The sequence below is a fragment of the Alexandromys fortis genome, unplaced genomic scaffold, assembly GCF_014885135.2.
Source record: "Alexandromys fortis isolate MF-2015 unplaced genomic scaffold, M_Fortis_MF-2015_v1.1 scaffold_121, whole genome shotgun sequence".
Classification (NCBI taxonomy): Eukaryota; Metazoa; Chordata; class Mammalia; order Rodentia; family Cricetidae; genus Alexandromys; species Alexandromys fortis.
In genome coordinates this window covers 4,444,407-4,457,626 of record NW_026068037.1, presented here as the reverse complement: position 1 = coordinate 4,457,626, position 13,220 = coordinate 4,444,407, and the positions used below count along the sequence as shown (strand labels likewise).

The 13,220-nt window shown below is 39.1% G+C and overlaps 1 protein-coding gene across 1 annotated transcript in view; it reads right to left on the bottom strand.

Annotated features, from left to right (window-relative positions):
• Kcnh8 (potassium voltage-gated channel subfamily H member 8) overlaps nucleotides 1-13,220 on the bottom strand; it is a 462,775-nt gene that overhangs the window by 73,697 nt on the left and 375,858 nt on the right. Inside the window, exons 11-13 of the mRNA XM_050165081.1 lie at nucleotides 10,732-10,931; nucleotides 9,838-10,087; nucleotides 2,403-2,617 (exon numbers count right to left, since the gene is read on the bottom strand). Coding sequence (XP_050021038.1) covers nucleotides 2,403-2,617; nucleotides 9,838-10,087; nucleotides 10,732-10,931 — 665 coding nt within the window. The remainder of the gene's footprint in view (nucleotides 1-2,402; nucleotides 2,618-9,837; nucleotides 10,088-10,731; nucleotides 10,932-13,220) is intronic.

Genomic DNA, 13,220 nt, shown 5'->3' with positions numbered 1-13,220 from the left:
GGGGGAGAAGGATGGGAGGCTGGGAGGAGGCGGAAACTTTTTTTTTCCTTTTCTCAATATAAAAAAAAAAAGAGATGGAAATATTTAGACCTAAAAATAAATAAAATCACCCAAAAGAGAAAAAAAATTTAATAAAATAATCAGTAAAGATACTCTTTGAAAGTAAAAATACAAAAGGAGTTGGACATCACTAGTAATCATGGAAATGCAAAATAAAACTGCAATGAGGTATAATCTCACAGAGCTGAGAGGTGAGACTAGAAGGGGGAATCCTCACATATTGTAGGATGAAATGCTCAGTAGACACTAAAGTATAGCTACAACTGATCCAATAATTCTACTACTTGCTATGTATGCAAATGAACTGAGATCAGTATGTGTCAGAGACACGTGTGTTCATGCTCATTGTCACATTCTTCCCAATAGGTAAGACGTGGGATCAACGTGAATGTGAATCAAGGAACAGATGAATAAAGGAGGCACAGTATTTATGCACTCTGGAGTGCTATTGACGCTCAATGAAGAAGGAAGTTCCATCATTTACAACATTGATGAACTCAGGTGTGGGGGCATTGTGCTTAGTGAAGTAAGCCTGACATGATCCCATATGATTTCACCTTTGTTGTGATTTGGCTGCACCCAGATTGATGGCTCGGCTGCCCTCACTCGCCCTGACAGACAGCTGAACTTCCTTGTACCCTGTATTTGATAAGGATGTTTGTGTTCTTTCTGGTATGTGGTGTTTTGCAGAAGTATTCTTCAGTACACAATGCCCTGACCTTGACCTCAGGTTCTAGCTGCTCAGCGTGGCTAGGGTCAGCTGCCTAAAAATATAAAAGGCTTAAGCTTGGGGAAAATAAAGGGTTCTTTCTCCTGCATTGAAGCCTCCATGTCTGAATCCTGGCACCCCCACACCAGTTTGGGTATCAAAGCTGCGCTGGTGCGGCAACCTTTATGGGAAATGTAAAGAAAGCTGGAATCATAGAAGCTAAGAAAAGGATGGAAGTTACTTGAGGAAGGAAGGAGATACTGGTCTAAGGACACAATAGTTTCATTGCTATTTCAGCATGCTGACTATATTAAACAATGGCATGTTGTGCACCTGACTACTGCTGAGAGCATTTTAAATGTTATAATGAATATGAATATATGAAACAACATAATAATTAGCTTGATTTATGTATTTAATAATGTATGCATATTTCAAAACAATATGCCTATCCTCCTTAAAACAGTCATTTTATACTATCACTGAGAAAAGCTGTATCTTGAATTTTAAGATTCAGTCTATTGCATGAGATGCATGGGAGCACTTTCAGAAGGCAGGACCTTTGCTACCCAGCTGCAGACTTTAATCCTGGGTCTGTTCTCTGGTGCTGCTCTAGTTGCCTGCTAACTCGCATAACCACAGCAACTCTTATCCTGTTTGCTCTGCCATGGAAATGGATTAACACTAATATTAAGGGATCATTTAATCATCAGTGTTTGTATAGGAAGAATACTTAGCATAATAGGTAGCTAATAAATATTGACCTCATTGGTATATTCTATTAACAGTGGAGAGGATGGGATATCATATCTTGATCTAACATCACTTATATCTCATACCTAGATGAAAAAATATGCAATTCTCATTTTCTATGAATTTTTTAAAAGAGAGAATGCTAATTATTACCCAAAATGTTTGTATATTTTGAATTGGTCACAATTCCAGTTTCTCAAAGTTCTCAGTGCTACAAATATCCATGACAAGACACTGACTGCTACACAATGAACTTCATGCTCTGGCTTGCCTTTCAACAATCATTCCTATTAAGTCATTGTCACTGACACATCTAACAAAGTCATGTCCACGATGAGCTTAAGCACAAGACAGTATAGTACATATTTTAACAGGAAAGTTGTTTATATAAACTGAAACATGAAACAAATATATAATTGCACAAAATGTTCATTATGCTTTAAGTGTGACAATCTTGGGATTGAATCCATTTATGAAAATTTTGCACTTTGAGATAGATTATCGTTTGTGTTACCATTTTAGAAAAAAAGATTAGTTTAGAGGAAATTTCCTGTAGAGCAGTTGAAAGGCTGAACATACAACAAGCACACTCAAGCTCTGACCCACAGACCTTCCCTTGAAGTTGTCAAACACTGAAGGGCGTCACTTATTTCCAGGTAAGTACTGTGTATCAAAGCTGCAATTAGACGTGAGCACATGAAGACGAGCAAGCAAGAACCTGCCCCAAATAGTACTTTCCTTGCATGTTAACTGATATATATCAGTTAACTAGGGGTGGAATATCTTACCTGCAGAGTCCTTTGAAGGAAGGCTATGACATTTGCCTCTGCTGTTCTATCTGATTCCCAGTCCCACATATTATATTAGAAAGGGGACTTACATCGCTCTCATGACCTTCTCGAAGATTGTACGTGAGGTCATGCTGGATGTCTTCTACAAATTTGTGTGCGTACTCAGGGTAAAGGCCCAGGACCTCAAAGAGCCCTTTAAGGATGATGCACTGAAGATCACAGTAGGTCAGTGCCTTCACGTCAGCATTGGTCTTGATCACTTGGTCTTTAATTGATAGATTTGCTCCAATTAAATCCCCCTTTCCTAGGAACAGTGAAAAGAAAGAATCACATCATTTTGAAGAAAAGCAGAGCTGCGGCCAAGAAACTTCATTTGCTTTACAGACTCTATTTCTCTCAGATTGTACAAGAAAGAGAAGATCATGTGAGCACAGATACTCAATTTCAGCATTACTGGGAGTTGGGGCTCAATTGCTCTTTTGTTTTGGTGTGCAAGATACCATACAACATTGTCACATGTCCTGTTGTAGATAGAGCTATCACTGGTTGTGAGCACTAGTTAGAGGACATATGTGGATAGCTTAGGCATCACAGATCTCCCATGGGCTCTAAGCAGCTCTCTGGCAGAAATTGGAAAATGACTTTGAACCAGTCAGTTTGTGACAGTCACTTTAACCATTCAAGCTAGTAATGACTGATTTTCCTAGACAGACAAATGGCTCTGAGCTTCTCAGGTCAGTGTTGCAGCAAACCTATTGTCTAGAGTCTAAAACTTTTGATAGCAATCAGACTTCTGGTAGAAGCATGATATTCAGCAGACTAAGATTCTTTCATTTACTTGCGATTGTGTCTACAAGATGGACAGAAGTGCAAACTGGAAGGAGAAACTCTCTGTCCCTCTTCTGAGTAAGGGGTAAGAGCTGAACATTTTGGGCCGTAGTTTGCATATGTGTATAACCTTAGAGCACATCTCCCAGTTGTCAAGTTCAGTGACAGTGTAAGAATTCACTTTCTCACACAGTCAAGGAGTGGATAGACCAATAGCTAGGGTCTCACAGGACTACTTGTGGGACCAGTGTTCCTCAGTTCCCCTCGATGTCTAGCAGCAGTGTGGCTGTCTACAGTAATTAGGCTGCCTTCTAGGAACTAACTTGTTTCTTTGTTGATGAGCTAATATTGGACAATTTCATCTTTTAAATCCTTTATGTGCATTTGAACTTCTTCCATTGAGAATTCTCTGTTCAGTTCAGTGTCCCATTTTTTAATTGGGTTAATTAGCATTTTAAAGTCTAGTTTCTTGAGTTCTTTATATATTTTGGAGATCAGACCTTTGTTGTGGGGTTGGTGAATGTCTTCTCCCAATCAGTAGGTTGCCTTTTTGTCTTAATGACAGTGTCCTTTGCTTTACAGAAGCTTCTCAGTTTTAGGAGGTCCCATTTATTCAATGTTGCTCTTATTGTCTGTGCTGCTGGGGTTATACATAGGAAGTGTCTCCTGTTGCATATCACCATAGAACCTTCATCTGGCGGTGGATGGAGATAGAGACAGAGACCCACATTGGAGCACTGGACTGAGCTCCCAAGGTCCAAATGAGGAATAGAAGGAGAAAGAACATGAGCAAGGAAGTCAAGACCACAAGGGCTACTACGCCCACACACTGAGACGGTGGGGCTGATCTAATGGGAGCTCATCAAGGCCAGCTGGACTGGGACTGATGGAGCATGTGATCAAACCAGACTCTCTGAACATGGCTGACAATGAGGGCTGAATGAGAAGCCGAGGACAGTGGCACTGGGTTTTGATTCTACTGCATGTACTGACTTTGTGGGAACCTAGTCTGTTTGGATGCTCACCTTCCTAGACCTGGATGGAGGGAGGAGGTCCTTGGACTTCCCACAGGGCAGGCAACCCTGACTGCTCTTTGGACTGGAGAGGGAGAGGGAGGGGGAGTGGGGGGAGGGGGAAGAGGAGTGGGAGGAGGGGAGGAGGTAAAAATTTTTAATTAAAAAACGTTACCCCCCACATGGCAGAGAATAGAAAAGCAATATGGGTTAATTTTAAATGTAGGAGTTAGCTAGTAAGAAACCCGAGTTTTCAGCCTAGCATTTATAAGTTTAAAAAAATCCTTTATGTGATTTCAAAAGTTGAAAGTACCAGAAGGGAGAAATAGCTTCAAATATCAAGAAATCACTGAAATCAACTTCTGATATTCTTTGGACATAGCCACAAAGTCAATCAGAAGCCACACAAAAGACATGAAGAAGCATTTAATTTTTAGACAAACTTGGGTTGAAGGCCAGAGGAACAGCAGTATATTCACATAGCACTAGGCACTCAGGTTTCTAGTGAGAGGTTTCTGAGTCTGTCCATCAAAGAGCATCGCTCCCAGGCATCATCTTATCATGCCTATCTGAAAAGCTTTTTTACTATGTTGTAAGCAACCAAGGCAAACAGCTGCACAGTCCTCAGTAACAAAGAAGACAAGCTACTGCAATGATGGCTCAGCTGTTAAGACCGTTGGCTGCTCTTCTAGAGGTGTTGAGTTCAATTCCCAGTGACACATGCAGCAACTACATGGTGGCTCACAACATCTATTAGAGGATCCAAGTAGTGTGCACAAGTACATGCAGACAGAGCACTTGTATGCATAAAATATATAAATACGTCTCTATTTAAAAGTATTATAAGTAAACTTCTCTACTTCATATTCAATTATTTTCTTTATAATTTTCCCCAATATAATATTTTTATTAATTATTTGGGAATTTTGTACAGTGCACCCTGATCACACTTGATTCCTATTTCTCCCATGTTCACTCTCCCACCCTTGTTCACCCCCCAAAAAAACCCAAACCAAAAAACCCATCAAGTCCAATTTGTGTTGCCCATATATTCTTTGGGGGCATGATCAAATGCCCAGTGGCCAGCTCCTTAAAGAAAACCGAGTCCAACCCTCCCATCCCAACTCTTGTCAGAACGCGTGAGCTGTGAAGAGCTACACACCAGCATCTTTATCAAAATTTTGAAGGACTCTCCTCAATAGGTTCCTGTCTGGACTGTTTCGTTCATCATCTTCAATGTCTCTCATCTTCAGTTATAAGTCTGCAGTCAATGATACTGCTACAAAAGAAGCTGCCCATAGTATGCACTGGCAGCATGGGTCATGCACTTCCAACTGGTTACTACCTGGTTCCCAGCAGCATCATGGATCACAGATATCAACTTGACTGCTGTGGCAGTATGGACCACACAAGTTTTTCAAGGAAACTTAATACACAAAATGAACCATTCTTTATCTCAGATACCTTTGTTGCTCAGTCAAGGCGATCTTTGGCTGGGCAGTGTCTCCTCTGGCAGGATCTGCTCCAGTTCCAGAATATTGTATGCCATCCTGCACTTGGTGCTGGCCACCCCATGTATGGCCATTGGGCTTGTGGGTTCAAGCTCTCCTCTCTGCAGCAAGGAGAGCAGCTCTAGGGGCCACAGCTGCAGCTGAGGCTTCATGCTGTGGGTCAGCTCTGCAGGGGAGCAGGAGCACTGGCCTGGTGTATGAGGAAGGGGCAAGGCAAGCCTAATGAGGAAGGGGCAAGACAAGACTAATGGTGGCCTGAGCCTCTGGGTGGCTCAAAGACTAACCATATTCAGCAAGGACATGCTTCTTTTTCTACCATGGCAACAAATCCACACCTGTCTCCAAATCCACATCTCTAGCTCCACTTTGCCCCTGCTGACCTTGCTGCTTCATTATGCCATCCCTTTTTTCCACTTCCATAAAACCACCTTTTAAAAGCATCTTCCCATAAGACCTGCCTTCTTTTAGTTGTTCCTCAAAGCCTCTGTGTGTCTCTCGTGTTCCTTAGAGGTGCTCTGAGGCCCTGTGGGTTCTGACAGTTGCTGCCACATTACTTGTAAGAGACAAAATTCCAAGTCCTGTTCCTCACCGCCTGGCAGTGCTCTGGCTCCTGCTTGGGTCCTGGTTGTGCAGTGGTGGCCTCAGCTCTTACATCTAATTTCTAAATGATTACTTTATTGTGCCCAGAATTTCAGAAACAAAATTCGTGACACTAAACTCATAAAAGCCCATTCTATTTAATTTATCAGTAGAAGGAAAGATGGAATTAATCACACATGATCAATATATTGAGAATATGTATAAAATAAAAATTAAGGTAAATTATTAATTACATCAAATATTAATTTCAAATTAATATTAGATTTTAAACTTTAAAGTTAAGGTTACTTTGGTAGAAGAAAACAAAACATATTATAGTCTTATTTTTAGTTTCTGGCTACATTTTCTGGAAGAATTCAAACCTAACTTATAGTCACTAATATTGCTAAATTTGAAATTATGTTTTCTGTATGTTTTGTTTAAAATGTCCACATTTGAAGGCGGATATAAGATAGAATCACAGACAGGAAGTAATCAATGCAGCGATTCTTTACTTTTGTCCTTTTGAGGATGATTATCAGGACAGCGTCATGGGTAGAATTCTATCATGCCAGGGACATTTGGAGGAACATTAAGCCCTCCAAACTTTCATATTTATGGTTGCTGTGTTATGACTATGAGCAAAAGAATACCACAAACACTTAGCTAAATTTGACACTTTGGAAAGAATTCCAGCTTTTTTTTTTCTTTTGGATTTGTTGAATGTTTATGGAGCATGGATAATGTATTGCGTTCTGTCCAGGCCTCCCTACCTCCTAACTGCCCTGTAGATTCCTTCTTGCTTTTGTTGAAATTCCTGAACTATTCTTTAACTACTCCAGGTCTTACTATTCTTATTCCTGAAAGAAAAGAATTATTTCTCTGCCCCCTTGCGTGATGATGGGGGCATCTATCTCCTCGGAGGTGCTTTGTCTCTGAGAATCAACCACAGTAACAAATAGGGATATTGAATTACACAGAGGCAGATGAATATCATCCGCTGTGGCACCACTCATCAGTCATTGCCATTTTCTGCCTTCATCACAAATTCCTATGACAATTCTGTCTAGGCATGAGAACTGGAAATGCTGATTGGAAGATGCTGTTGCTTGAGTTTTTGCTTAAAAACATCTTCCTCTCAATACCACTAATTCATTTCAGTGACAGAATGAACTCCTTGTTAAGTAACTAGAGAGCAAATATGAAGCTGTATGCTTAGTAAATCAGTGTAGGTTGAATTAGTCAACGTGAAGTAATATTATGATGAAGAGAATTACATCATCCCACCTATATGTTAATCTTGACCCTTCAGAGTTTGGAATGACCATGGAACAAGCTGGACTTACACCAATTTTGAAACATACACGGTGGGAATATAGCAGTGAAATACCATCATAAAAAAATCACAATTTATGCAGAAATTTGGATCAGGAAGCAAAACAGCAAAGAAGTAAATCTTTCAGCAATAAGTAATTTTAATTATAAGAGTAATTACTATTGGATCATGTTTTATAAGCTATAGCAGTCATATCAAAGCCATTAACTTTTCACATTTTTGTTCTAATGTCATGGATGATCTCTTCTTCTTCCATTCCTAAAACTGTTGTTAGTCAACAAATTGAAAAATGGATGAGAATTAAAAGAAAAGCCTGACTATTTTTTAAATGGTGTGTTATATCTGCTTGCATGTATGCTATATCATAAGGTTCTAAAAAATAATCAGATCCTCAAAAGTAGGCTGTGTCAATAGGCAAATCAGCAGGCTTTAAAAGTTTCAGTGGTACTAGGGAAACTCCAGGAAAATACGATTTAAACCCTGTTTCAGAAGCAAATTAGAAACCATTATCAATTCTAAGCCAGAATTACAAAGTGGTAGAATGATTGTTCTTTAATTTTGCAGGTCAAGAATAGGAACCAACTGCTTTAACATCTTCTTCACTTACCTAGAAGATAACATCACAGAAGGCTAATAAAAACTAAACCAAATCTTGAAGGGCAATCCCACCTTTGCTTCATTAAGTGAAACTGAAATCCTCAGGAAGCAGGGAAAGCCAGAGCCACGAGGTTCTGTCGGCACCTAGTCACCAGCTAGTCCTCTCTAGTTGAAGCAGCTACACTGTCATAGTCTGTTAGCTATGCTGTAGCACAATGCAGCTAAGGTATGATAAGCAACAAGGATGTATTTCTGATGGTTCTAGAGCTGAGAAATTCAAGGTCAGGGCTTTGGCTGCTTAAGTGTAAAATAAGGGCCAACTTTCTCCTTCTTATCTCTTGACTTATCATTGTGATATCATGGCAGAAAAACTTAGGTGTCTCTCTGAGGCTTCTACTTTGAAGGTACCAATCATATCCTAGGTTCCCACAACCCAATTTCATCTCCCCAAGGATGTGTTTCAGGAAATGAATTTGGAAAACACATTCAGATCTGACAAGATTTCAAGACTTGATAATGCCCCTAAGGCATCAACTCATACTTGGGACCCAGAATTATCACTTCTCTCATATAAAATATAATCTGTCTGGAAGCTCACCATCTCAGCAGCAGGTTGACAGTGCTGACATAAAATGATATGTATTCTTTAGATAAGGAAAGGGAATCAGAAAATGCCTCTACACCTGTGTCTACATTCTGTGAAGGTTTAAATGTCACATGTGCCAAAATACTTCACAAGGCATTGTTCATAAATCAGTTTATTAAAAGATTAGAGCAAAATGTACTGCATTAGCCATTTACTGACATGATTTTAGACATTTCTGTATTGCTTTGCTGTTTAAAATATGCCTTGAATTCATCTGATGCTCAACTACCCCCACCCTGGGCAAATTTTCCATCTTATCCTTCTCTTGAGTTTAATCCCAATAAGGGCAAAACTTCTAGCAATTTTTGTTCTTCCACAATCTTAGTGCTCAGACCACTGTCCAGTTCACTCACAGATCCGCAATAAGGGTTGGCTGAACAAACAAATAAGAGTGAATTCAAAAAGAAACTCATAAAATTGGGAGTGAATTTTTTCTACATTAAGTCATATATTGTCTTCTGCCAGCTTCCATTTACATTTCATTGAAAAATAATTATGTTAGCATTTGAAGTCAACATCAAATGGCTACACAGAGTTTTCACAGCTATGAGTTGTCTTTAAGGCACCGAAAAGAGCTTGTGTGCACCCTAGCAGTATTAGGTTAATGGCAGTGATGGAAATTGTTCTCCAAGTTAAATCATTTTTGCTCTATTTCTGGCACAGATAAAACTTAGTTATAACATTTTTTGGATGGACTCTCTAAAAATCTAAAAAAAATTCTTCATGAAAATAGGGCTGCTGTTGCACTGAAGACTGTATGGGATGTGATTAGAACTCAGAAAGACTTATATATGGGTACAGTTAAGTAAGGGAACATTTACTCACTTGTAAGATGGGGATAATATTTACATTGCCTGAACTTTGTTTATATAAGAATCATGAAATGGTGTAAATTGAATCCAATATGGAGTCCGTATTTGCCAACTCCTATTAGTATCTATCGTACCCTTCCCTAATTTGTATTCCTCATACTCCAGAGTAAAATTTCAGAGAAACTTTTCAGCCAAAACCTACCTAGAATAGCCAATACCATGCTGTCTTTAAGAACCTCCATGGAGCCTGAACACACAAAGTAGATGGCCTGCAGAGCATCTCCCTGGCGTAGCAGATACTCTCCTGGAGCACAGAATGAAGTTTTGATATGAAGAGACAAAGATCTGAGGCAGCCCCGGCTGGCACATTCAAACAGCGACAGCTGTAAGATCTCCTTGTTTAGATGCATTGTGATATCAGAGCGCAGCTCATCTGGAAAGTCTTTCAGAAGCTGTTGGGGAAGAGGAAGGGAGAAAGAAAAGTGTGGTGAGTCTGGTCTAGTCAATGACTTTGCGAGACACCAGTGGCACTCTTCCTACATGGTCAACTGCATTATATAAGAGGAGTTGGTATATTCTATGAGATTTCTCTGCACAATCTCCAGGGCTATATAGTGAGTATGACCTTAGCTATGTACCACTGAATAATCAGGTGATAATAAATCTGGAGAAATTTTTTAAAATTCTAAAGTATCCTGGTAGGAAGGCTTGCTACTCTTCTAGATATGGGGACTTGGACCACTGATATTTCTTAATGTGTCATGATCATATGAAAAGATCAAGTTATCTCTCTTAAAATACTTATTATTAGGTTTAAAATAAGAGAGAAAATGAATCCTTTCAAAAAATGTGAGTCTAAAAATAAATCCATTTGATTGAATAAATTAGTAAATTCTTATGAGACTGTCATCACAGAGTAGCAGTTTAAAAACTCCAGTCATGATGCAGGGTGGGCTGTAGGTCTATGATGACAAAGACAAGGAGATAAAGAGGCTGGTAAATGTGTCCCTCTCTTATGCCTGCATTAGAACTCTTTGCCTTTACCTAATGATGTGTGTTTTTGCCTGAAAATATCAAGATATGAAGCGCACATTACCTCATTTGAGTCTATTCCATTGTTGACTGACCAGGTTGTCTGAAAGTATTCAAGCATCCTCTGCTTGAGCTGCTGGGGAAGGTGATGCACGCGGATGAAATCCTTTAGGTCCTTGGTTCTGGTGTGATAGAGACTCCATCTAGAGTACATCCTCTGTATGATGGCGGTCACATTCCCAAACACCAAGGCATGCATCAGGGCTATAGAGCAGAACAGATCTCAGGATAGTAAGACAGAGGCCCTGTGCATATAAGTGTAGCTTATAGATGTATTAGAATACAGCATAATTATATAGCCATACTGATATGATTCTTTTGCAGGTAAGATGTAGACACAGCCACTCTGTCACAAGTTCACTCAATCCCAAAGCAGTCATTTTGCCTTCATATGGCTTGATTTAAAAAAAAAAAAAGAATAAAACATGGATTTGATTCTTTGACACACATGTAATCCCTTAGTTGTCATTATGGTTCCAAAAACTTGTAATTTGAATTCTATCAGCAAAAGGATTACTTTAGTAGTTACACATAGTTTAATAGCTATGATATAATTCTATCAAAACTTTTATAGGATAAGCTATAAATTTACAGTTAACAGACAGATCTTCTTAAAAGACAAGATTTTGCATCTCATAGTGATTGGCAGAATGGAATGAGAATGGTTTATGTAGATACTAACAGCTGACTCAAGAAGGCTCAGTTTTACCTAGGGCTATGAAATTAGAAGACAGAGGGAGGCCTGGATTCTTATTCTCACAAGCAGATCAGTTCGTAGTTACACTAGATTTGATCCCTGGTCCCTACCCTGAATTAGGACATGATGAGATAAAAAGCACAGACGTTCTGTAAATTCTCCTGTTTCATTTTTTTTCCTTATAAAGGGACTGAAAAGATAAAAGCACATCTGTGAGGACCTATCAGATGGGGCTGGTACCATAATGTCAGGGTGGAGGGAACAACAGTAGAAGTTTCTTGATGGTGTGGGATGTCCTTCTGTATATGTATTGCTTTTATTGTTTAATAAATGAAGCTGTTTTTGGCCAATGGCTTAACAGTGTAAAGCCAGGCTGGAAGAGCTATATAGGGAGAGTAGGTGGAGTCAGGAGGTGCCATGTAGTTGCCACCAGAGACAGATGTGATGGAACTGTGCGGGTAAGCCATAGCCACATGGCGATAGTCAGATTAATGGAGATTAATGGGTTAATTTAGGATTTAAAAGTAAATCAGAAATACGCTAAAGCTATTGGTCAGGCAGTATCCTAACTAGTACAGATTTCTGTGTGATTATTTTGAGAATATGGGCTGCTGGGAAATGAACAAGCAGCCTCCGCCACATCTTGGCAACAAATTGTATACACAGTAAACATACAAATGCATGAACAAAGATAGCTCCTGAATATTTCAGGACAGCTCCAGTTCATTTTTCACCCATAGCCACCAGGGATTGCTAGATGCTGAGGTATAAATTCCATTTTAATCTAACACTGGGACTAAAATTCTGCATCAAGTTATATATCACAATTTTAATAGAATAATGATCATCATGCTTATAAAGTCACATTTTAATTACAAGATCTTAGCTTCTTTAAAAAGTGATTTGAATAGAGTTAACTTTGGAATCTGTATCCAGGAGAAGAGAGGTTACAGAAGCAGACAAAACTAGATCTGTAGCCCAGCTTTCCTCCTCCTAATTGTGTGAATGTACCAAGTTAAATCTTTAAAAACAATAAAAACATTAGAATAGGGCTTTTGAGATGGCTATTTCTTGCTATTTTCATCCTATTTTTGATCCTGAAACCCTTGTAAAGCATGAGGAGAGAATCAAGTGCATAAACTTGTCATCTGATTATACACATATGTACACACTCTAGTAAGTAAATATTAAAACATAAAAATGTCCTTATGTGGCCCTCATTTCCCTTATATACTAAGTAGACAATTATCTTAAGTATAGGACTACTCTGAGCTATAAAAAAATGGAGTATCCTAGTTTGCTTAGAAGTATCTAGTATATGTATAAAACAGTAGTTGTTCATGTTAACTTTTTCCTTGAATGTGCAAAGTATTACAAATGTCAGTGCACTCAGAGAGTAAGTTTTGGAAGAAAAGATTTAAGATTTTGCTGGTAACTCTTTTTTTTTTTAGGGCTCAGTTATAATTCTGTTTTATTGATTTCCATTGAGCTCTACATTTTTCTCAACTCTCCTCCCTGCCTCTCCCCTCACCCTTCAACCCTCCCCTTTTATAAGAGTTACATCATTCTTGATAGAAACCACTTATTGATGAAAGAACTCAAGAACTACTCATCAAAAACACCAATGATAGCCTTTGCTGGAGAGGTTGTGGAGAAAGGGGTACCCTCATCCATTGCTGGTGGGAATGCAAACTTGTGCAACCACTTTGGAAAGCAGTGTGGCGGTTTCTCAGGAAATTCGGGATCAACCTACCCCTGGACCCAGCAATGCCACTCTTGGGAATATACCCAAGAGA